This window comes from Salvia hispanica, chromosome 6, assembly GCF_029641045.1.
Source record: "Salvia hispanica isolate PSC_SH4W2 chromosome 6, Shi_PSC_v1, whole genome shotgun sequence".
NCBI classification, from domain to species: Eukaryota; Viridiplantae; Streptophyta; class Magnoliopsida; order Lamiales; family Lamiaceae; genus Salvia; species Salvia hispanica.
The window spans coordinates 31,526,020-31,552,120 of NC_142697.1; the positions used below are offsets into that span (position 1 = coordinate 31,526,020).

General features: G+C 35.0%; 2 protein-coding genes across 2 annotated transcripts; both read left to right on the plus strand.

The window, feature by feature from the left end:
• Positions 1 to 10,300: 10,300 nt before the first annotated feature.
• Positions 10,301 to 18,983, plus strand: PEX1 (peroxisome 1). Its single transcript, XM_048104475.2, has 17 exons — positions 10,301 to 10,517; positions 10,604 to 10,777; positions 11,067 to 11,166; positions 11,413 to 11,871; positions 12,057 to 12,830; positions 13,482 to 13,573; positions 14,330 to 14,403; positions 14,508 to 14,724; positions 15,203 to 15,296; positions 15,390 to 15,544; positions 15,684 to 15,914; positions 16,781 to 16,981; positions 17,591 to 17,716; positions 17,801 to 17,862; positions 18,063 to 18,180; positions 18,428 to 18,712; positions 18,803 to 18,983. The coding sequence occupies exons 1-17, from the start codon at positions 10,332 to 10,334 to the stop codon at positions 18,839 to 18,841; spliced, it is 3,387 nt and encodes a 1,128-aa protein (XP_047960432.1). The 5' UTR covers positions 10,301 to 10,331; the 3' UTR covers positions 18,842 to 18,983.
• Positions 18,984 to 20,189: 1,206 nt separating this feature from the next.
• On the plus strand, positions 20,190 to 26,101 carry LOC125208178 (UDP-sugar pyrophosphorylase-like). Its single transcript, XM_048107760.2, has 17 exons — positions 20,190 to 20,372; positions 20,462 to 20,566; positions 20,980 to 21,096; positions 21,379 to 21,519; positions 21,710 to 21,809; positions 22,064 to 22,191; positions 22,290 to 22,361; positions 22,462 to 22,526; positions 22,621 to 22,681; positions 22,793 to 22,910; positions 23,199 to 23,323; positions 23,618 to 23,694; positions 23,805 to 23,910; positions 24,024 to 24,083; positions 24,682 to 24,762; positions 25,267 to 25,506; positions 25,598 to 26,101. Exons 1-17 carry the CDS (start codon positions 20,265 to 20,267, stop codon positions 25,763 to 25,765), a joined length of 1,872 nt encoding a protein of 623 aa, XP_047963717.1. The 5' UTR covers positions 20,190 to 20,264; the 3' UTR covers positions 25,766 to 26,101.

Consider the following 26,101-nt stretch of genomic DNA (forward strand, 5'->3'; position numbering starts at 1 on the left):
AAAAGAATCGATCAGATTTTGAAGAAGATGAACCAGTGCATCTTCTGCTGAACCAGTGCATCTGTTGGGGAAAAACCGAAAATAACTAATTTTCAAAAGGTTTCCGAAATTACAAATTAGTCCTTTAACTTTCAGAAATTACATTTCCGGATGAATTTCTTACACAGCAACTTCGTTGGAAATAAAAAATTTCCAAGCTGACCTGACCCCGCTACCTGGGGCGCTGCCCCCGGACCCCCATCCATCATAATGAATTCAAATAAGGGTGCACTCCGCACTTCCATACTTATATGATGTATCATTATGATAATACTGATCAATCAATTTAATCCAATTACACTAAAAAATCCAACAAATCACCACTCTCCAGCTCCAGCCTCCGCAAATCCGCCGCTCTGCTTTACCCGCTCAGTTGCCGGAGCCCGAAAAGTGTGTTTTAAAATTTCAGAAATTATTTAAATTATGGAAGATGTAAGTTGGAAGAAAAACACAATTTTCTACTCTGCTCTGGACCAAAATTTTGTGAAATAGGAATAACTATTTATAGTACTACGTACTGATTAAATGGGTACTTGAAGTTGGGAGATATATAGAAAAATAGATATAGAAATTTTGGTGATTCATTAATTGTATACTGAATCAAGAAGAGATGTCACGAACACTTCAAATTTTTGTTGATGTTTATGAGAAGAGATGCATGATTGATATTTGATTGTGAATAACTTTATACGTTTAATAGTACAATATTTTCAATTCTCACGATAAAACATGTTGAGCTAACCCTACATATGCATGTGCATAGATGTTTTTTCAATTGTTAAGCCATACATAGAAACATAGAAAATTCCTAAGAATACATAGAAAAATACTCAATATGAAGGGTTACTAAATACACAACAAATCTAATGAGCATATTACAAAACTAAGTGCCAACATTATTTGCTACATTTTCTCACTTCAATCACAAAATATTACAAAAAACAAAAACAAATTGTTGGCATGTATATATATTAGAAGTGTTAGTTTCCCTTGTTCTTGACAGCATTTGCAACAGCTTTCCCAGCTTTAGCCACAGCCATTCCAATCTTCTTCCCCACCATCGTCGAAACCTTAGGCGTCTTTTTTGGGAAAATACTTCCCTTGTTTCCCCCGTTGCCCGAACTCATCTTCTTGACTAGTATTTCCTTAAAAGTGTGTGTGTGTGTGTGTGTGTTGATAATTTGTATTGGTTTATGGTGTTGTGTGAATTGTGATTGAAGATAGGTTTGATATTTATAGGGTTTGAGAAATGTGAATTTTTCCTGAAATCACATTTTTTATGTAATTTCTGTGTGGTTTCAAGGGAGAAATAAAAAGAGGAGACGTTGCTCATGATTTTCCAACGATCATGTTTTGTGTTTGTACAAGTACAAAACACTTCAATTTTTGAAGGACTTTCTCGAGTTAGAACACGTCGAAAATATTGCAATTCTATATAATAGTAGTACTATTTGTTTAAATTAATTGATGAAATTTCGAGGTATTTATCTTGTGAAAGAGACTAATTTGCAGGTTTATTTTTGAGGAGATCACCTCGCCTGTGTGTGTGTTTTTTTTTCTATATAATTACTATTCCCTTCGTTCCACAGTAGTAGACTCATCACTCTTTCTGCATACGTTTCGGAAAAATGATACTAATAGTAATAAATAGTTAAACTGAAAGTGAATATTATAGAGAAAAATCTTATCTATAATATTCCCCATCTTACTTTACTCTTTCTCCACTTTAGCTATTTATAATAATTTTTCAAAACTAGTGCAGAAATGAAACGACGCTACTACTGCATTTGGAATGGAGCTAGCATATGTGTAATAAATGTGCGTGTTGTTGTATTCTGGGTGCAGGTCAGCACGCGACCATTTCCGACAGACACGTGACTGACTTCACGAATTCAAGATTTCATATTGAAAAACAATTTCTCAAATAGTTGACCTTAACAACACACGTCTCCATTAAAAATAGACAGAGCTTTGCTTTTAATTAATCACTTTCTGTCCCTACTTGGTTCCGCAGTACTAATGCAATTTTCAGTTTCATTTAAGAAAAATTCAAATTTCAAATTTATAATCTCCAATTTTAATTAAGTAAATTTAGAATAAAAAATATATTTTATTTTGGTTAATGTAATTGCGATGACATAGGACCCCAGCAGGAACACAGCGTTTCTAAATGCATGTATCTCTTTGTGAGTGATAAGTGTAGAATTTGATAATATGAACTCCATTCAAAGGAGTAGAAGAGAGAAAAGATCTTTATTGATCACAAAGTAAAGACGTTCACCAATAAGAAACATTGGACTTCAAGAATTCAAAGTGTATTGAACTTGACTTTTCGAGAATATGTCTTTTTTAATTATAGTACTACTCCCTCCGTCCTGGCTAAGATGACACATTGCTTAGTCGGCACGGGGTTTTAGGCATTATTGGTTAGAGTGTTTAATTGGAGAGAAGCCGGCACGAGGTTTTATGAATTATTGGTTAAAGTGTTTAATTGGAGAGAGAAAATGTGTGTGTAAGTATTAAAGTAGAGAGATAAAGAAAGATGGATATTTTAATAGGAGTGAGAAAAAGTGGTTGAGTGTATTAATTGGAGAGAGAAAATTTATAAAAAAAGGAAATGTGTCATCTTAGTTGGGACAAACTAAAAAGGAAAACGTGTCATCTTAAGCGGGACGGAGGGAGTACTAATTACCTGAAAATTAATATCGGCTTTAGGCCTTAGGGTCAAGTGGTCATAAATGTTTATTCGTCCATAAAAATAGTCTCATAATAAGTTATGAGAGTGAACATTTCTATAAAAAAAAAACGAGACTAATTTTGATGAATGGATCATAATAGAAAAAAAAAAAAAAAAAAGACTATTTTTAAGGATAGGAAGCAGTGGCGGAGCTACGGTGGGGCCAGGGGACCCTTGGCCCCTCACCCATTTGACCTATTGTATATATAATATATGTATCCAATATTAACAATTGGTTCAGTAGCCGAGTTGGTCTAAGTTCTAGGCAAGTCAATCCAACTGAGGTGGGTTTCGAATCGCATATACAACAATGAATATATAATACTATTTCATATAATATTATTTAGAAATCACTTTTAATCATATCTTTTATAAAATCTAGACTAGAAGAGAATAATTCATTAATTCCATACATACATAGATATATTATAGTAAAATCAATTTAAATAGTATGGTCTTTATTATAACAAATCTATTCTTTAAATATTTTTTTTTTTAATTTGATGTTGTTACTATATTTCTAAATTTTATTATTCATGCTCTAATTGTTTATCTCATTATCCATTTCTCGCACACACTTATGCCAGAGTTGTTTCCGCGTCGTTAACATAGAAAACACTAAACAAATTTTAGCGGTAATTTGGGCCCCTCAGGATTAGAATCTTGGCTCCGCCACTGGTAGGAAGTATAACATTATATACTTCATCCGTCCCACAAGAATATGCACTATTTTCCTTTTTCAGATATTTTCTAATTTTGAAAACTTTTTTCTCGCTAACGAGGTGAAATCCATTTTCCACTAACAATACTTTAATAAGTCTTTAATTACTTTTTTCTCTCTACCTTTTTCTTAATTTACTAATTTTGCATTAAAATCTATGCCGAACTCAAAATGTGTCTTTTACAACATAGGGAATAGCACTTACATATGGTACTTAAAATTACGGTCACTCCTTTATTGTTAATATTTTTGGTATATACTGCCTCCACTTAAAGAAAATAATTTCTTTTCACTTTGGATTGTCCACTGATATTAGTCACTCACTATGAAAATTTTTAGAATCTTCTATGAGGTGGGTTCTATAATCTATTAATACCACTCCAATCACTTTCTCTCTATTTTTACCTTATTTGATTTTATATTAAAATTCATATCGTCCACTACTAAGACTATTTTTGTAAACAGATGTAGTATACAAAAATTACCGTTGTCTGTTAATCGAAATTCGGGAGAATTTAGCGATCTTGTTACAGACTTACAGTCAGGGGCGGGGGGGGGGGGGCATGGTCCCCCCACTAATTTAAAAAAAAACTAGGGGTATTTTAGTAATTTCACATTAATTATAATTTATAATATATATTACATATTAAAGATAGATTTCAGCAAAATTATACTCCCTCTGTCCACGAATAGGAGTCTCGTTTTTCTATTTTAGTTCATCCGCGAATATGAGTCATGGTTCACTTTTACCTGGTAATAGGTCTCACCTTCTACTAACTCATTCCTCTCACATTTCATTTAAAACTAATATATACAAGTGAGACCCTTATTCCACTCACTTTTTTCTTAACATTTCTTAAAATCCGTGCCGCCCATAGATGAGACTCCTAATGGCGGACGGAGGGAGTACTCTATAAATCGTTTCCTCTTAATTAGTTTTCTCCTTCTTCTGCCATTCTACTCCTTCTTCAGTGTAATCTAAAATCTAGTTATATAAAATTAGGTATATTTTAAAACTCAATTCAATTGATTTTTCTACATGTGTTGTTTTTTGTTTGGCTGCAACAGTTATATAAATTGAGACCTAAATAATCATATTCAAGCTCTAAATTGGTACACATAAAATTCAAATGGGAAGAAAGAAGACAGCTTATGTAATTCAATGGCTACGGCGGTTCTGTGTTGGAATTCTTTAACCCCTATTTTTAATTTGATGTGTATGTATTAATAGTTTTACACTATTTGATTTGTGACAGCAACATTTTAGATTTGAGCTTATTGTATATTTGTTTACTCTTTCTTCTTATAGTTGTAAAGCATAAGGTGAACTTTATCCTTTTTTGTGTATGATTTATATTTTGCAAACTTAATCAGTGTTGACTATTTTTATAGGTATATGGATCGTTATTTCAAGAAACTTTCTTCCGTTGATTCTTCATCAGTTGAATGATTACTTAGTTCCTTATATGGAAAATGATGTGTTTGTTAAAGTTACCAATGAAACTATTATGCAGCAATTTCAGAAGATGAAGAATAAAAGACAAATGTATGATGTGATTGCATTTAACTTTACATTTTGAACATTATAATTTAATTTATGTAATTTTTTTTAAGTTTAATTTTGGACCCCCGTGATGAAATTCCTGGCTGTGCCACTGCTTATTGTCATAGTACAGCTAAAATTTCAATCCTTGATTACGGATATAAATTGTTGACGTAATTTTAGTACATTTCTTACAGAATTTAGTTTTGATTACTTATTTACATTATTTGTTGCTGGTAAATTGGTAATCAAATGAAAATATTTAAACTACGTATACCAATTAAACAACAAAAAACAATTGAAGTCAGTTTCCTGTCGAATTTGATGCTTGTGTTCGACTGCGTGTTCCAAACGTGTGACTCTTCTCGTTGTTCTTCCTTTTCGTTTTTTTTAGCCTAACTAGAGTCGTATATTGATTAACGTGTTTGTTGGGAGTAAAATGACCTAATCTGTCTCGAGTTGAAAAGTTTTTCTAAAAATTAATTTTTTGATTAATCACCAAAACTATATTGGTTGACTTGATGTATATCCATAAATTTCGAACCTTACAAATTAAACAACAATTTGCAATTGTCATAAGTGACTATTTTTTTTGGTGAAATGTGGATGCCAGATTTTTTGACAAGGACAAAGCGTTGATATTTAAAAACCGTTATCGTCTTAGACCATCTCCAACAATTTACACCAAACTCAAACCCATTTTTGAGTATATGTTACACCAAAAAGTAGTTTTACTCCAATTATTTACACCAAATTCACAATTTACAACATTTTTTAGTTTTTGTCTCACAAAAGTTTTGCAGTAACACCATATTTGGTGTTATTTCACAAAAAACACCAAAAATGAATTTGAGTTTGGTGTATGGTTGGAGAAAATTTCTACACCAAAACTCATTTTTGGTGTACGGTTGGAAATGGTCTTAGTAGACTTGAAACGACATAGTTTCCTTCATTTTACTCAATTGAGGGCATTATTGGCGCTTGAATTGTATAGCTTTGATTGCCATTTGGAAATCGCTGATACGATTTACGAACGCAGTTCACAACTTAATTATTGTTGCGTGGAGGCTGGATTGGGGTTCGAAACTTCCAAATCGTATCCAGACATTGCAAATTTATGCATTGGTGATTAGAACCTTCTTTTGGGGCAAATTATAAAATTTTATAATTTAATTCAAGAATTTAAAAATTATGAAATTGATCATAAGTCAACTAAAAAACTACTATAATATAAATAGCAAACTTTTTCTTTTTAAAATAAACAATAATACTTCACCATTTATTATGTATGAGCATAATAACTTGAAGTCTTGAACCTTTATGCAAAGAAGATAATTTCATTGTCATATATATATTGATTTCACATTTCTTTTGTTGTCACTTTTTCTTCTCCTAACCATCTTCTGTCTCGAAATTGAATGAAATTCATTATTCCTATTGTATTATCTAAATTTTGTCAGAAAATTAATCAAACATGTTAAAATAAATTCAAACATGACAGATCAATCAACTTGCTATAAAAGTTAACTAAAGCCGCAAATGTACAATGTAATAGTGATTAAGAGAAGCAATGTTGTTTTGAGCGAGCTCAAAGAATCCCTTATTTTGGTTGAATTCTTCGTTTTTTGTGTTTATTTGGTGATTGTAATTGTTGCTTGATGGTTGTGTTGTTATTGTTTCTTTATTTAACTTCGACATTCTTACTCGCAAATTCTTGAGAACCGAGGACTATTTTCAGCATTCGATCATAAAAGTTTATAATATACATCTCCCTTAGCTTGTTGGATGAGTGCAGCATCTGAGGCTTGAATCTTATGAAATGCGAAAATTTCATTATTTTCAAGTGTAAACATCTCCCTTGTTGGATGAGTGCAACATGAGGTTTGAATCTTATAAAATGTGAAAATTTCATTATTTTCAAGTTTCAAGTGTCTATACATCTCCGTTGTTGGATGAGTGCAACATCGAGGTTTGAATTTTATAAAATGCAAAGTTATTCTTTTCGAGTGCAATTAATTTTACTATGAATGCAACGTCTTTATAAATGTAGTATAATATTTTGAATCTTACAATAAAATTCTATAGTGAATACGTACTAAAAGTTACCTTAAGGGTTACTAATAACACAACAAATTTAATCAGCACAATACATTACAAAATGAATCTAAGGGCCAACATTTTACATTTTGTCACTTCAATCACAAAAATAAAATAAAATAAAGTAATTTTTGGCATATATGCATGAAGAAGAGTTAGTTTCCATTGTTCTTGACAGCATTTGCAGCAGATTTCACAACTTTAACCGCAGCCGTTCCAATCTTCTTCCCCACCATTGTCGAAACCTTTGGCATCTTTTTCGGGAAGATACTTCCTTTGTTTCCTCCGTTGCTCGAACTCATCTTCTTGATTATTTCCTTAAATGTATGTTTGTGTTGGTGTTTGGTGTTGTGTGTTTGAAGGTAGCTCGGTTTGATATTTATAGGGTTTGGGAATTGTTAATTTATTTTTTCCAGAAATCACATTTTTGAGGTATTATCTGCGTACTTTAATCCTCCCAAATTTCTGTGTGGTTACAAGGAAGAACACGTTGGAAATATTGCAATTTTTTTCTGATTTATTTTTTAGGAAATTTCCAGGCACTATGTCGTGAAAGAGACTAATTTCATGTTTATATTTGTTGAGATCAATACATTGTGTGTGTGTGTATGTGTTGGTATTTTATTAGTGTTTTTTGATGTGTGTGTGTGTGCGTGTTTGTATTTTATTAGTGTTTTTTGATGTGTGTGTGTGTGTATGTGTTTGTATTTTATTACTACCTTCGTTCCCCAAATTTTGATACAGTTTACCATTTCGGTCCATCCCTGAAAGTTTGACAAACTTCACTTTTTACCATTTTTGGTAGTGGATCCCATATTCCACTAACGCATTCCTACTCATATTTTATTATAAAACTAAAACTTTAAAAGTAGGACCCACATCCCACCAACTTTTTCAACACACTTTCCATTACATTTTTTAAAACCCATGCCGGGTCAAACTGAGGTCAAAATTTGGGGGACGGAGGTAGTAGTGTTTATTTATGTGTGTGTGTGTGTGTGTTTATTAAGAGTACGTGTGTATAGAAGCATATAATATTAATAGATGGTCGTGTTAAAGTGCTAACTAATTTTCAATCCAGAATGATGTTAAAATTATCAAAAGATATATGTATATCAACATAATATATTCATATCTTTGCGTGATATTTAAATTTACACGTTGTATTAATAAAGTTATGTTTTTGTGTTCATAATTTTAATATTCCCTCCGTTCCCATTCGTCTACTTTGTGTTGAATACGAGTTTTAAGAAATGAAAAGAAATTGAAAAAGTTAGTGGAATGTGTTATATTAATTTTATAATAAAATGTGGGTGATTTGAGTTAGGGGAATATGAGATCTACTTAATATTAATAGTAAATTGAACAATAAATAGGAGACAGACAGAAATAATAAAAGTAGACTAAAAATGAGAACAAAACTAGTACACAATATTGAAGTTTTGGGTTACGGATTGAGAATTAGTTAATCATTTGACCATAACCGTAAAATTATATATATGTATTTGTGCGTGTGTTCTTGTACTTAATTAAGTGCGCGCGCGACCAACTCCGAAAGACACGTGAACAGGAAACATATTGACTTGAATAATTCAATTCAAAGAGTTTACATTCGGACAACAATTTCACAAATAGTTGACTTTCAGAATATTTGTCTTTATTAATAATAAAATACATAGGTTGACAGTCAACGGAGAATATTACCCGAAAAATCATATAACCACTTCGTTTCGAATATGCTCTATTGTTTTGGAAAATGAATAATGGAGTAATACATGTTGATCGCTTTATTTCATTGTTTCTTGTAGATATAACAGATTTGGTTTATTTGAAGAAATATTAATTCAACCTGAAATTCGCAAGTTGACCCAAATAGCCCGATTATTCTATGAGGTTTGAATAGTAAAATTTATGATCTGAAAGAATCACAATCTGAATAATCCTAAATATGAAATCCACGGCCTGGTCCGAAATTAACCCTAGCCCCGTAGGGTTGGCCCGAAATGAGATAGTTCTCATTATTTAATTAAAAAATTTTCATCTCATTATTTAAAAGTTAGTCCAGTAATATTTTTTCAAATGCACTCGAAAATATATTTTGATTAATTTTTAAAAGTTATACTCATATTATATACATTACAAAAAATGATAAAAGTGAAAAGTGATAAATTTTTGGGGACGGATGAAAATAATAATAAGTGTCAAATTTTTAGTGACGGAGGAGTATACTAGTAAAAAAATCTTAGCCCAGTTGGCCCGACGGGTTAGCCTAAATCCGAAAGTTTAGGATTTGAGTTAAAATTTATAACCCAAATGACCCGTACCCATATACCATGACAACCCGAGCTGATTAGCTTGAACCTAACATATTGACTCAATTGGCATTTCTAGTTTTTTGACCTCTTTATCCCATGTGTTTGATGCCCATGATGACTCCTAGGCCTATTGGACTTTCAAAGTCTATCCAGATCCGAATAAAACTGTTCGAGATGGTTTCCCGTGCTCTACCCCCTCTTATTTTATGTTCACTATTTATCTTTGTGTCGATAAAATCATAAAATTCTCTCTTTTTCTTTGCATTAATGCATTCTCCGGTGGTAGTGATAGTCGACGCACATCCCTCTTTCTCCACGGCTGCCGACACTTAGTTTAATGACCATCTAATTTCATATAGCATACTTGAAATTAACCAGAGCTACACGAGCCATATCACGATGGATTTTTTTATTTTTTATTTTTTATTTTTTTAAAAAAATAAAAATAAAAAATTTCCATAGTGATAAAAGGGATTTAATATTACAATTAAAAATGATCACTTGTGTGCTGAAAATAAGATGGTAGGAATTTGGGCTGCTAATATTGGGCCTCAGTCCGCGTGGGTACTGTTAGAGCCCGATATGAACCCATACCAATGTAGATTCAATTACATTTTCGTGGACCGGATCGGATCGGATCTAACCCGGATTGGTTCGGCCCATTTGCAGCCTGGACAGATACGCTTTCCAAAAACTAAAGAATGGATAAGAGATGTCATTCCCTACAATCGCATTCACAAACATATCAACATCGACTAACACTTATGAGTGATACCGCAAAGAACTGTATTCAAAGGAACCGCAGGGAACCTCATCAACACAAAATAAAAAACAGTTTCTTCAGCTGTAAAACTAAACAAAAATTGAAGCTACTCAGCTATGGAGTTTGAGGTGAGAGCAGTGGGAGGAATCGAGAGCTGCTTCGTCTCCCTTCCTCTCTCCCTCATCCAAACCCTTCAGACCGGTTACCTCCCTCCAATTCTAGCGCTCGAGCTCCGCTCCGACGATCGCCTCTGGCAAGTCGCGTGGTGCGGCGGCGCCTCGAATTCCCCTTCCTCAATTGAGGTAGAGCTTTAAGTTTGTTTTGTCTGGAGAGTGGTGTTCTTACTTATCTGAATTTGCGGTTTGGGCGTGGGGGTCAATTTTTGCAGATAGCTCGCCACTATGCGGATTGCATTGGATTGAGCGATCGGACCTCGGTTAAAGTGCGTGTGGTCAGTAATTTGCCGAAAGCTACGCTTGTGACGGTTGAGCCGCTGACGGAGGATGATTGGGAGATTCTGGAGCTCAATTCGGAGCTTGCTGAAAGTGTTATTTTGAAGCAGGTGATTTGATTGATTCTGTTTTGGTTCGATTGTGCTTCTGTAAGAGCTTCTGTGTTTTTGAATTACTGTACATGAAGGTGGAACATAGTAGTATTTTCGAAGTAGGATTTATGGTCTGAGTTCGTGTGTTTTCGTTAGGGGCTGCATTTCTAAGTTTAAGAGAACGCCTCTTGTTAGGGAGAGTTTAAGAGGTTTGGAATTGATTTAGGGTATGATTCATGTTATATTTTGACAATTTGAGTTGTTAAATGCCGTGTGAACTTTATAACTCAAATTTGGCTGCATACAGGTTGGAGTTGTACACGAACAAATGAAATTTCCGCTGTGGTTGCATGGACAAACAGTTGTCACATTTCTTGTTATGTCAATCTTTCCCCAGAATCCAGTAGGTAACTGCATTGCTTTAGTTTCTGGAATCCTGGAAATCGTATTCCTATTCTGTTTTTTCTTTTTATTTATTCTACTTTTGAAGCAGTTCTCCTATTATGTTTGGGTTATGCATTGCTTGTTATATTGTGCCAGTTTAAGGCCTCTTACTATCCTCTTCCATTTAATAAGAACTCTTGTGATCATTCTTCTATTTTGTAGATTATCATTTCTGATGCTTGTTATTTAACATGTGAGATTGTTTCCAGTTCAACTTGTTCCTGGGACTGAAGTTGCAGTAGCTCCGAAGAGACGTAAAAATCCGTCCCTGCAATCTCCAGATGAGGTTCACACAATTGCTAAAGCACAACTTCGGATCCAAGATTCAGATAATAAGTCTATTTATAAATACGAGGAGAATGGCATTGAAATGGACGTTGTACTCACATTTGGTGTTTATGTCCATCCAGAAACAGCTAAGAAATATTCTTTCAGTTCTTGTCAGCTTGTAGAGATATCTCCACGGCCTCTATCTAAAAATAGCAAGAAAAAGCTGCAATCTAGAAGCAAAACAAATGAAAATGTAGCCAACAATGGTATTCATAACGATAAGGGGAATTCCCCTCAGCATCTCATCGTCCATCTATTATTTTGTGAATCAGTGTCAAAAGGGCACATAATGCTAGCTCAGTCCCTTCGCCTGTATTTGGGGGCAGAATTACACTCATGTAAGTTAATTCTTCAAAGCATTTAGTAACATTTCTATTTGAATAAAAATTATCAACACTCAAAATGGGTACGTTCGTCATTGTTTTGTTAACTCGTAAGTTGTCACGATAACCCTAATTGTTTTGGTCTTTTTGTTTGGCTTTATTTAAGTTTGTGATACTCATTTACTCTGTTCTTATTTCAGGGGTACATGTCAAAGGGTGTATCATTAGTGCAAAAAAAGACATAGCTCCCTTTTCTATTTCACCATATCATTTCAAGATATTTGAAAAGAATCAGTTTATGGAGAATAACAGCCCAGAAGTTGCAAGCAACCGTGAGTACCATAAACAAAAAGATAGTCTTGATAGTATTAGTTCAAATGCAGAACTGGGTGTTAGTGATTGGTCTATGCATGACAAGGTTGTTGCAGCACTTTCTTCTGGACTTTTCCATGAAGAGGTTGAAGGTTCAGCTACTAAGACCAGGGAAAGACACAGGAAAGTTGGTCATAGAAATGGTTTATCAGATCTTTTACGTGTGTGGTGTATAGCCCAGCTTGAAACTTTTGCTTCAAATTCAGCAGAAGACGTAAGCTCATTGGTTATAGGAAGCAAAAACTTACTTCATTTAAAAGTCAAATATGAGAGTTTGCCTATAGATTGGAAGATACAAACATCTGGTAAAAGTTTCCCCAGAAACAGAAACCAAGCTGAAGATGCATGGGTTGATATCCTTTATATGCTGTCACTTGTTGATGAATCTTTGCATGATGGCGACTATAATACCTATGAACTTGCATTTGACAAAGGCGGGAGAAACTTTTCTTCAAAAAGTTTAGACATGTTGCTAGAGAAGCTGCAGCTGGGTGATATGTTATTCTCTCATGTTGCCCCTTCAGTATTTCCTGGAAATGTCCTTTCTGCTTCAAGTTCTTCATTGGACTGGATGGGTACAGCTCCATCTGATGTAAATCACAGTAGGTATTTTTTTACCTAGTTACCTTTTCATTTCCATCATAATATAATTATGTATGATACTGAAATTTCTGTATGGGATTATCATGTCTGTAAATGTGTGAGACTACTGATGACTACCTACTAGATCCCCAAGAAGGGGATTCGTTGCCAAGTTACTGGTTTGCTTATAATGATTTTCTCGCTATAGGACTGTCTAGAAGAAAAACTTTATAAAAGTGTCGGGTGTTCAATCTTTGTAATGGAATGGGTAATTTTTGTGGGATGCAAAAGTTGCTGCTTAGGAGGTGTATAGGAAACCATAAGATGAAAAACTCTCCATCAACCACTAAACTGTAACTGTATAGCTCTATTTAAAGCCCAAACAAGCTACAGGTAATGTATGTGATTCAGTTGTCTCTGAATTGAGTGAAGTCTTGAAAATTTCCATAGGCAAAGGTGTATATTCTTAAGGTTGTCACCTTAGACCACTAAACCCTCAGCACCATATCCATATATCAACATAAGAATTATGCCAATTTCCCGATTCACCTTTGGTTCCATAGGCCATTTTTTCATGTTTTGGCTACAGGAATATGTACTGTACCTATTTTGATTGTTTGCTATTATATATATTGTGAATTATTTCATCTAACTTGGTTAATAACCTTCAGGGTTGATCTCTTTGTTGTCTCCTACTTCTGGAATGTTGTTCAGTATCTATAATCTGCCGTTGCCTGGGCATATTCTAATATGCGGACCTGCAGTAAGTCTCACCAAAACTGGCTCATTGAGTCCTTTTAAAGCAAATATTTTTCTAGAGGGATATTCTTTTGGCATCTTTTACCTGTATCTTTCTTTAATAAAAGTTGAATAGACTATATAAATATGCATGTTTAAGGTTGGGAAAACTTCAGGGGTATCTCTTAATCCAAGGTGTAGAAACCTTAAACACCTTTACCCCACTGATCCATGGCCTCAAATCCAGGATTTATGGAACTCAGGTCATGTTTTGTGCCCTCTGCACATGATAAAACAATGTCAACTTTTTTTTTTAATCAAACACCTTCGCGGTGGAGGGTGTAGTAGGGCCCTCATCCCTTATATATCATCAAATCATTGAACTCTTACAATGGACAAACCCAAAAGTGGAGTGTCCCAAGGCCACGGTGATTAAATTACGAAAACAAATAAACAAACTATTACACATTAGAGTATCTAGGGGACGTGCTCCAACAAAGTAACCCGACACCAACATACTCTGTAGTGCAAAAGCTCCAGTCTTGAGCTTAGAGGTAGGGCAAGATCTTGAGGCTGCATCCTCATCATGTCTGAAGCTGGGGAGTCCCATTTGGTCCATCGTTACCATTGCCTTGATGATTCGTGGAGCTATGTGGCCATCGAAATGCATATAGAAAAATTATCTACTAGGGAAAAATATATAATATATAATTATTGTTTCTGTTACCTTACCTTTATGAAGCCAGATTATTATCATGTGCTGGAAAATTTTGTTTTGTAGGGTTCTGGAAAAACATTATTGGCCAAAGCCTCTGCAAAATATATTGAAGGCTGTAAAGATATTTTGGCACATGTGTAAGAATTTTCTGATTTAATCATACTTTATCATCAAGAATTTGGGTCTTACCTACCTCTAATTGCTGCATGAATCTGATTGGATAGAGGGTTCCCTTTTGCAGAGTCTTTGTGTCTTGTTCTAGGCTCACTCTGGAGAAGCCTTCAACTATTCGTCAAGAACTTTCCAGCAACATAACTGAAGCACTGGATCATGCACCTTCTGTCATCATCTTGGATGATCTTGACAGCCTTGTTGCATCTTCCTCGGATCTGGAGGGGTCTCAACCTTCATCATCTTCTGCAGCATTCATTGAGTTTCTTGCTGATATATTAGATGAGGCAAGATGAATTTGTTATTGGAAATTCACTCTCTCTCTGTGTCTCTCTCTCTCTTTTGAATCTGATGGTTTGTTATTGTCTCTCTAAAACTGGGATCTAACCCACTGAGGCTTCAGGTTTTCTAACCTAGAATAATTGTGATCTATATGTACATAAAATAAGTTACTTCATGTAGGTGAAAATATTTTAGTCCTTTTTGAGCCCCATGCATTGATCTTAACCCACCTCGTACTTTCCTAGTAGGTAGGTTCACTCTCTCTCTCTCTCTGCATTTACTCCATTTCAACTAGATGTCACATGTTTTTCCTCAAAATAAAGATACGGCGTGTTACTTATTTTTTGGTGTATCATGTTTAATAGTGCATGGCGATTCCTAATAATGAGTGAACAATGAACCACAATAGATGATGGCTATTTCCAGGTGGATACATTTCTTTTATATTTGACATAATGTTTTTTTATGCTCTCATGTTTGTAGGGAAAGCAAAGGAGCTTTTGTGGGACTGGTCCCATTGCATTCATTGCTACTGTGCAATCCCTGACTAATTTTCCACAGAGCTTGAGCTGTTCTGGTGCGTTATTCTGCATTAACTGGAAATAATTGTTCTTCAAATAATTGTTTTCTTTTATGACTTTATCTGACAACTATAATTGATTGAATTCAGGACGGTTTGACTTTCATGTCAATCTTCCTGCACCTGCTGCTGCTGAACGGTCAGCTATATTGAAGCATGAGATGGAGAAACGATCATTGCAATGTTCTGATGATCTCCTGTCAGATATAGCATCAAAATGTGATGGATATGATGCTTATGATCTAGTAAGTCATTGCTAAAAAACTTATATACAACTTACTGCTATGATGAAATTCAACTGGTATCTAATTGATTTGGAATTTTACCCTTTATGGCAACAAATTTTTGGCCAAAATATACTTATATGCTAATTATATACTTCAGGAAATACTGGTAGACCGATCTGTGCATGCAGCCATTGGTCGCTCATTATCTGCTGATTTGGGATCTAAAGAAAATAGAAAGCCTACTTTGATCCGGGATGACTTTCAGCAAGCAATGGAAAATTTTCTACCAGTGGCCATGCGAGACATCACTAAACCAGCTACAGAAGGTGGTCGCTCTGGTTGGGAAGATGTTGGTGGTCTTAATGATATTCGAAATGCTATTAAAGAGGTATTTTACTGTAGGATATAGAGTTTGTATTCTTTCAATCGTCCATCTCAAAAACTGACACCAGTTTTGTGTGACTATTTGCTTTTAGATGATACTAATAAGTTGATCTTTTATCGATGATATTTCTCTATAATTATTCACAAAAGAGAATGAAATAATCTTGAACTCTGGTAGCAGTAAAAAAACAACCTCCCAATTGTGTAACATAGTAGTGTTGAATGTTTGTTCCAAGTGTTCTCATCCATTGGACTTTGACAATTGACATTAATTTTCAGCTAGCTTCTCATTTGAGTTTGCTCTTCTCGAATTGCATGTAAACTGGTTCAATTATCTTAAATTGGTATAGTAGACCAGAAACAGCTATGTCCAATATAATAATATAACACTGTGATGTTTTCAAGTTTCTCAATATCAGTGGATTTAATATTTTAATGTCATTTTTTGTGGCTGATATTGACCTGGATCTTGGTTTTTGAAGAACTTCAACCTAACAAAACACATCTTGAATTAACTACTGGACTTTGAGTAAAAAGAAGAAGGGCAAAACAGTTATTTGTCTGGACAGAAGCAGAATTTTGTGTATGTTTTGAATTTTTCAGTGGCGACCTGTTATTATTTGTTCTACTGTAGAAACCTCTTCACTGCCTTTATGCTAAAGTTCTTCAATCCTGCAAATAACTTTCTAAATCTGCTTGCTCCTTATCTAAAACAAATTATTCTTTCTCACTTTTCTGTAATTTCCATGCTGGATCTGGGTTTTGCGGTGTTCTGTTAAAAACATATGGATGTTAATTATTTGAGGCTGTAACTTCACATTGTACATATTGGCTTTAGATTGATTAATGGTGTGTTGTATTTTGTATCAGATGATTGAACTACCTTCAAAATTTCCCAACATATTTGCACAAGCACCATTAAGATTGCGGTCCAATGTTCTCTTATATGGTCCTCCTGGTTGTGGGAAAACACATATTGTTGGTGCAGCTGCTGCAGCATGTTCACTACGGTTCATCTCAGTGAAAGGGCCCGAATTGCTTAACAAGTATATTGGTGCTTCTGAACAAGCTGTAAGATATGAGCTGCCTTGTATAGATTTCATTTTCTACTTTTGGAGACAATATGCATCTGTATTTTGTGTTTTTAGTTTCTCCTACTATAGGCAATCTGTTATGATAATTTGTTAGTTTTCATTTCTCCCCATCAAATACTACTTCATACCTTATAATTTATAATCGTTAGCATGCATGTTACCAAGTGCCATTGGGTACACATACAATACTGGAAGTTGCTTGAACTTGATACTATTATTCAAAATCTGGATCTAGAGTTCATTTCTATGGTGGTTTGCACTAGAATGTCAATAAATATAGGGCCTTTATATAGTGTGGTTTTCTTATAGCAGTCTATATTTTCTTTTGTTAGATTATTATACCTGGCAACTAGACATCCAAAGGACCTGTTTATGGTCAGTTAGGGTTATACGTAGAATTCATTCAGATGTACTTTTTCATATAATGCATGACGCCATTTGGCATGTGCTATATCAAAGCTGGGCCTGGAAGTTGTCGCACAGCCCTGAGGTCCTTAAAGAGAGATGTTAAAAACAAGCTATTTTTCTCAGTTTCTGTGGGGATAGGTATTGAGAAGCAACTGACTGCATGAATAAACTATTTTAGGTTCGGGATATCTTCTCAAAAGCAGCTGCAGCAGCTCCCTGCCTACTCTTTTTTGATGAATTTGATTCTATAGCTCCAAAGAGAGGACATGATAATACCGGTGTAACTGATAGAGTTGTCAATCAGGTCAGTTCCTTCATCCCGCTCAACCTAATATTTCTTTTGCTGTTCCGCCTCAGCTACCAATACCTTTGTCAAATTATATGCCAGTTTCTAACAGAATTGGATGGTGTTGAAGTCTTGACTGGTGTATTTGTTTTTGCTGCTACTAGGTAAGTTGTGCTCTTCAGAATATATCTGTATATGTTGATGAAATGAACGTTTTCAGTGCAGAATCGAATGACTAGTTATGGACCTTCCTTTTGTTTCTCTCCCTAAATGAAAATGTTATATAAATAATCTGAAAAGTTACTATCAATTAGAAGCTTCATTTTGATACTATTTTTGTAACACGATGCCTGCTGAAAACCAGTCGACCAGATTTGCTTGATGCTGCACTTCTACGGCCTGGTAGGCTGGACCGACTTTTATTTTGTGATTTTCCATCACACCAGGAGAGGCAAGAGATTCTTAAGGTCCTCTCAAGAAAGGTAAGCACCTATATCTGCAATTTGTAGACAGTTATTCTTTTTATCGGTGATTTCATCTTCGTGGTGTAAGAAGTTTTAAGTGGTTCTGAAATACGTACGTGATATATCAGTCTCCTTTATGTAGTGCCAGTTCTTGCTAAATGATACATTACTAATCACTGCATTGCTCGACTTTTGTCTCACATTCTGGACCATAAGAATTCGGGTTTACACAACTCACTAATGACTAATCCGAGAACCACTGCAGTTACCAATGGACGGTGATGTCGACTTGGAGCAGGTAGCTCGAATGACTGAAGGCTTCAGTGGAGCTGACCTTCAAGCGCTTCTCTCTGACACACAACTTGAAGCGGTTCACGAGCTTTTAGATAACGATGATGTCAGCACGACTAAAAAGATGCCTGTAATCACAAATGCTCTCTTGAAGTCCATCGCGTCCAATGCTAAACCGTCAGTATCAGAAGCTGAGAAGCGAAGGTTGTACGATATCTACAGCCAGTTTCTTGATTCAAAGCGATCAGCCGCTGCACAGGTCCTCTCTCTCTCTCCCTCTCTCTCTCCCTGCATATCTCTAACCATGACATCAAGTGTGATCGTATACATGCCTGTAAACTATGTGCAGTCGAGGGAAGCAAAAGGTAAACGTGCGACGTTAGCCTAATGTACTTGGAGTTCGGGGAAGAAGGTATGTATCCATAGTAGCATATAGCAAGCTTTATATGTACAACAGAGTTCGGTTTAGAAATTGTTGATGGAATTCGAACTCGAATTTCAATTATAAATTTACTTACTATCTACTGATACCACATGGGACAAACAAAATTATTCATTTTTTGCAATAAACATAACAGTGTTAACAAAAATATGATTCCATGATTCTGATATACAAAGGGCATTGGCGGCGCGTGCTTATGAGCACTTCATGCCGTGCCAAGCGAGAAAGGTGTGTCGTTGTGGGTTGTACGGCGCTCTCGTCGCTCGTGTTGGATGCGTCCATCTCGGCCAATCTGTGTGGCAAGTTTCACACTCTCTGAATGAATGAATAAATAAATAAATAAATAGATAAAAGAACATTTTTAGGAGGAATCAATGTACATGGGTTTGGCACTGAATTCTTTTTGATAGCTTTGATTCGGAGCCACTTTTCTGGTGAAGAATAATAAATAATTTAACGTCGTTTAAAAAAGTATAGAGAGGATGTTCCTTGGAATATGCCTCCTAGGCAAAAATCAGTTACAAATACAATCATCATTCAACTTTTTTTTGGCTTTTGTAAAGATTTCTACATTGGAAAAAAATAAATTTACCCCGTGACCTTTGTCTTCATCTTTTTCTATATTCGTGTTACGTCATTTCTTTAGTGTGTATCTAAAAGTGCTCTTTAATTGAATAACAAACCAAATTGAAAATTTGAACTTAGGTCAGTTATTAAGGCTATTTCGGCTATTTCCGTCAAAATCGAATTATATAATTTGTGTTTTTTTTTTTTGTTTTTAAACTAATTAGCTTAATTTTTCTAACCGAAAAATCAAATTATTTTTTCATTGTACTATAAAAACATTGCTTGAAATTATTTTGAGGATATTATTAGAAGCTAAGGAAATCTTGAACTTATAAAGTTATTTACACATGATTCAAGCACAGCAAACAAATTAATCCCATCAAACCAAAAATAGATTACATAAATTTCATTTACTTAATTCTCGTCTAATTTTCAAAATGGACACAATCACCATTAATCCGAAAGTAATTTCATGAATAAAACACTATGTAATCTACTTTTTTAGGGAAAATTAATATTAATTCGATTTACTAAAATATTTACTGAACCTTCTTCAGATTTTCAACCAACTCTCGCTGCCGCTCTCACTTCTCAGTTATCATTTCAGTTCCAGGTTACCCGACCCGACCCGACCCGACCCGACCCGACGAAATCGGTTCGATTCACGTCGCAATCAGTAACTAACTCTTCGTCTTGTCATCTAAATTTCTGTGTATATATTTATACAAACACTAGAATTGCAAAGCAATACTCTCTCTCTCTCTATCTCACTGTTTCAGCATAGTCGCCTGAATCTGACGTCATGGCCGCCGCCGCCGCAGCGGATGCGCTCTCCAAGCTCTCAATTGACGATTTGGCCTCTGCCGCCCCCAATCTCCACAAAAACCTCTCCCTCCTATCGCCTGATCAGGTCCACATTTCTCTCCGGATCGTTGATTTCTATGCTTACATGGCTAAAATTCAGTTGGTTTATCGATGCTGTGTGACTTGTATGTGCAGGTGGAGTTGGCCAAGATGCTGTTGGATTTGAATCAGGCTCACTTGTTCGAGCATTGGCCCGAGCCCGGTGTCGATGATGATGGCAAGCGTGCGTTTTTCGAACAGGTAGTGTTGTGGTTGCTTTACCTGCGCTTGTATTGATTTCAATTGGCTTTTCAACTTTGGATGAAACTTAGATTTGGTTTTAGCGTTTTTGAGTTAGCTTCATTCATAGCAATTTTCGTATTTTTATGTCAAAAAAAAAAATTGGTCTTTGAATATTGGTGTGTTAAGAAGTACTCCTATAACAATTGATTGTGCAGAGATTCTTCAAATTTAGATCACGAAATTGACAGATGAGTTTTGAACATTTATAGTGAAGTGATATCCAACTGACACCTATAGTTTTACATTTTCTACTAATGTTTGGTACCTTATGCTAAATGAGAATTTTTTTTTAACTAGAGCTGATTTTTTATGTTTGTTGGTTCTGATGAAGTTTTTGGCACTTAGTCTTTTGTCTTATGATGATCTTGTAGGTTTCTCGTCTTAATGCAAGTTACCCTGGTGGCCTAGCCTCTTACATCACAACTGCTCGGGAACTTTTGGCGGATTCGAAAGCTGGAAAGAACCCCTATGATGGGTTTTCTCCTTCAGTAAGTTAAATTTTCCTTGACATATGTGGATTCATTTCTTTTCTCTGGAATTTAAGAGGAACTTTGTGTTTTCATTACTCCTTGATTTGACTGGATTCAAATATCTTCCCTCCAAACAAACTGCCAGGTTTTTTTTTTGTGAGGAATCCGTTGAACTGTAGATTTAGTCAGTTGGCAACGTAACCTGTTTTATCAGTTAATCTTGAGAGTGGGTGTACTCACTAAATATTGTCTTCACCTGAAATTTTTCTCATGTTGTACATGAAACTTTGGGAAACATAGGTACCATCAGGGGAAATTTTGAATTTCGGTGATGAAAATTTCATTCAATTTGAGAATGCGGGTGTTCGTGAGGCAAGGAAGGCTGCATTTGTCCTTGTTGCTGGGGGGCTTGGAGAGCGTCTTGGCTACAATGGTATAAAGGTAAGACAATGGTGGAAGTAGTGTAACTATTCCATTAATTTATGCAAGTCTTAATCATTCAATTTGATGTTCTGATTATGAACTTCTATTGATTGTTGTGCTTATGTGTATTAAGAACCTTTTCATATGCTTACATCAGGAAATGGTCAACTTCAGTTCATTTGACTTATAATTATTCTACTGCTTGCAGGTGGCTCTGCCATTAGAATCTACTACAGGAACGTGTTTCTTACAGCACTACATTGAATCTATTCTCGCCTTGCAAGATGCGAGCTGTAGGCTAAGTCAAGGTTCGTATATGAATCATATCTCATTATAAGTACTTAAGTAATTGATCACTTTTCATTAGTTATTAGGTTATTGAACAAATGCATTAATTTTAGGTTATTCTGTCTTACTATAGAGAAGTTAGTACTGTTGATATTTGCTATGATGATTTTCTCCAGATACAGAAAATATCTTTAAAAAATATTAATGTCTATTTCTTTTGGTATTGATAAGCTAATGCATTTTTCATTATTTTTTTACATTCTTACAAATTTAGGTGAAGGACCAAGCGAAATTCCTTTGGCCATTATGACGTCTGATGATACTCATTCACGTACTACAAAGCTCTTAGAGGATAATGCATATTTTGGGATGAAACCCTCACAAGTAAAAATGATGAAGCAGGTGATTTTCTGCAAAATTATCAACTCCTATAATTTAGTGAAGTTTAAACTGCTTTGAAATTAACTTCTATACTTCATTGCTTCCTTTGGATATTCCAGGAGAAAGTTGCTTGTTTAGATGATAATGATGCTAGGCTGGCTGTGGATCCAAATAATAAGTTCCAAATTCAGGTGTCTTTTCTTTTGCATATCAATCTTATGAACCAAACAAATGTAATAGATTATTTCAGATATGTAACTGTTATTTGAATGTTGTCCAACTCTTCTATAGACAAAGCCTCATGGTCATGGTGATGTTCATTCACTTCTCTATTCAACAGGTCTTCTTAAAGAATGGTATACACATGGATTTCTTGTTTTGATGTTAGTGGTTTTTTCTCTGTCGTGTTCAAATCTTTATTTATGATTCATCCTCTGTTCTACATTCCAGGCACGCTGCTGGACGCAAATGGGTTTTATTTTTCCAAGATACTAATGGTCTTCTTTTCAAGGTTCGATTGAAACGTCAATTTTGGAGCTAATTATTCTTGTTATTGTGTACAGTTTTATGAATGTCTATTTTCCTGCTTATTTTGTTCACATTTCCTGATCCACCATTACAGGCAGTTCCATCTGCATTGGGTGTCAGTGCCATCAAAGAGTACCATGTTAATTCTCTTGCAGTTCCCAGGAAAGCTAAGGAAGCTATTGGAGGAATTACTAAGCTCACTCATAAAGATGGTACACTATTTTGATCTTGTATGCTCATCATTAAGGGTCATATATTAGTTATTAAGTAGAATCACATGCTTGCGTTGGGAATTAACTTTTCTGCAGCCTCGTTTTGTGGCTATTTCTTCCTATTAACGAATAGGCAAAGTCATTAATGAAGCTAGCTTTCTTTATGCACCTTTATATAATATTTTTATGTGAATGTAATGCCATAACATAATTTTGATTGCTACAATAACATTACTTAGTGACTCTTATACCCTTCTATTGACACATTGAAGCATAAATTTTGGTCAGGGAGGTCAATGGTGATCAATGTAGAATACAATCAACTTGATCCGTTGTTGAGAGCTTCTGGGTATCCTGATGGTGATGTGAACAATGAAACCGGATATTCTCCATTTCCAGGCAACATAAATCAAGTATATATATATCATCTGAAACTATTGCGCATACCTTTGTTATACTATATCAGATGATCTAGCAGTATTATGTGTGACGAGTCATGAAATCATGTGGTTTTCAAATTTCAATAATACCTATAGTTGGTTTTTGAATATTCTGTGAGGAGTCATGAAATCATGCGGGTTTCAATAATGCCTATAGTTGATCCAGCAGTGTTATTGTGATTAGTGTGATGAGTCATGAAATCGTCCAAAATAATGCACTTGCATATCTAGTATTCTGAATATTTGATTTTACATTTTCTTATGTAGTTGATTTTTGAAATCGGCCCTTATCTAGAAGAACTTTCAAAAACTGGTGGTTCTATCAAGGAATTTGTTAATCCAAAGTGAGCAATCTGTCTCTTACATCGCATTTATATTTCTTCTTTGCTTCAAGGGAACCCTTCCGGGGTCTTGTGAACTTGCTGTGTTTTTAATAGTTTACTGTCTGCTTCAGATACAAAGATTCTACTAAAACAGCTTTCAAATCATCTACTCGGCTGGAATGTATGATGCAAGATTATCCTAAAACTCTTCCACCTTCAGCTAGAGTTGGATTTACTGTAAGCATAACCCCTAAATTCTAAAAATTCAAGAATTTTTTTCCTTTGTTCCTAATGCCCTCTGCTGTAAGTTCTGGCTTTGACATAACAAATATGTGGTTTATACTATTCAGGTAATGGAAGCTTGGCTTGCTTATGCACCTGTCAAGAATAACCCTGAGGATGCGGCTAAGGTATGACTATACATTTATCTTAGCATTTATTAGGTAACAATGTTGAAATCTGATATTATTTCAGATGCTTGTCTGTTTGAGAGAAGTAAATTGTGTATTTATTGTTTAGAGATAATTATGTAAATATAACCTATGCTCTGATTCGATACATAATGGGAGCAAAATTCAGATATAATAGCTTTGCATACAGATTTGGATTTCTCTAGTATTACTTCATTGGCTACAAATGCCTTACCTTCTGCTGGAACACAAAACGAAAGAGGACACAGCCTCGTATACAAAAATCTTCTGTAGCATGACCTGTTTCAATATTTTACTTTCTATTAAGTCTGAAATTTGCCTTTCATTTATCTTTCTGCTGACTGAAGGAGACAAAATGAGAACTCGTTACTTGAAGTTATTGAAGTTACACTATTCTGTCCTACAGTGGGACTAAAATACACGAGGATAGACAATTCGTTCCACAAATTCTCTTTACTAATTATTAGTTAACCTCAATCATCTTTCCTTGGAGAAACTCTTGTACACTGCTTTTGTGCTTCATGAATGATATAACTTGAAAATGTTTTTGGATCTCACTTGTATTTGCAATTTTAAGGTACCGAAAGGAAATCCCTATCACAGTGCTACTTCCGGGGAGATGGCTATATATAGGGCAAACAGCCTTATTTTGAGAGAGGTATTATACTGAAATTTCCTAAACATATAAGGTTTATATGTAAACTTGTTTCCTCTACCATGGAGTAACAAACTGCATACTCTTACGAAATCTAGCTGCTACAAATCGTACCATGAACTTTTTTTTAAACAGATGGTCATTGTTTCTTACATTATACCACGGTCCATGAATCATACGTAATTTTCACCAGATGGTCATTGTTCCTTACATATTCCCTAAACATATAAAGGTTTACACGTAAACATCATTTTATTGTTTTTTCGACATGGTACACCATGAATCAAAAATATGTTTTGCAATGTTGTACTAGTTCTTTTAGATTGCTTGTTGTGGATCTCAGTGATTTTTTCCTTGTATGCATAAGAGAAAACAATATGTCACAAAACTGGATTTGCTATTTGGTTCATTACCCATAAGTATCTTAGCTGTACCAAAGAATTAAAGCTCTTCTTATTACCAATGCGTTGTTTGAGCTTGCAACTGAACACGCTGTGGCATTAACAGGCTGGCGTCAAGGTGGATGATCCAGTTCAAGATGTATTCAATGGGCAGGAGGTGGACGTATGGCCTCGTATTGCATGGAGTCCTAAATGGGGGCTTACATTTTCAGATATCAAAAGCAAAGTCAACGGAAACTGTTCCATTACCGGAAGATCTACTATTGCCATAAAGGGCCAAAGCATCTTTCTCCAGGATCTTGCCTTGGATGGAGCTCTAGTTATCGATGCTGTTGACGATGCTGAGGTATGTAAAAGTATATCTCACAATAGCCAGAAACGGCTCTTTTTGACGATACTAGGAACCTGAACCTGATCACTGGTCATTTTCTCAACAGGTTAAAGTAGGAGGAACTGTGCACAATGCAGGATGGACCATTGAAAAAGTTGATTACAAGGATACTTCGGTGCCCGAAGAAGTAAGGATCAGAGGTTTCAAAATGATCAAAGTGGAGCAGTTGGAGAAGACATACAATGAGCCCGGAAAGTATTCATTAAGCCCCTGATATCTGATTCGGATATCGGGTGTAGAGGTCTGTCTTCAACTACTTGCATGATTCAGTCTTACTTTGTATGATTTTTGTAACATTATATACATCAAATAAATTCTTGGGGCTTCTGCAACTGATCAGAGAGTTAGTTAATTGGGATTTTGATGATTCATGCTTTTGAACATAGAATAATGGAAGAAAATTAGACCCTATCTAGGCTGGACTGCAATAGTTTGGATCCCATTTCTGTGATAATTCTCCAATTTCGTGTGTCTTATATTTCTACTTCACTTGTTTAACAAAGTCTAATTTTAGAATTGACTTGTATGAAATTAAAGTTTATTTTGTGTT

What these genes read in the sequence shown, in the direction of transcription:
- LOC125208178 (XM_048107760.2), top strand. Translation starts at nt 20,265, where the DNA reads ATGGCCGCCGCCGCCGCAGCGGATGCGCTCTCCAAGCTCTCAATTGAC. An exon ending in TAAGCTCACTCATAAAGATG is followed by an intron (nt 22,911 to 23,198) that starts GTACACTATTTT and finishes AATTTTGGTCAG; the next exon opens with GGAGGTCAATGGTGATCAAT. An exon ending in AAGGAATTTGTTAATCCAAA is followed by an intron (nt 23,695 to 23,804) that starts GTGAGCAATCTG and finishes TGTCTGCTTCAG; the next exon opens with ATACAAAGATTCTACTAAAA.
- PEX1 (XM_048104475.2), top strand. Translation starts at nt 10,332, where the DNA reads ATGGAGTTTGAGGTGAGAGCAGTGGGAGGAATCGAGAGCTGCTTCGTC. An exon ending in AAAGATATTTTGGCACATGT is followed by an intron (nt 14,404 to 14,507) that starts GTAAGAATTTTC and finishes TCCCTTTTGCAG; the next exon opens with AGTCTTTGTGTCTTGTTCTA. An exon ending in TTCGAAATGCTATTAAAGAG is followed by an intron (nt 15,915 to 16,780) that starts GTATTTTACTGT and finishes ATTTTGTATCAG; the next exon opens with ATGATTGAACTACCTTCAAA.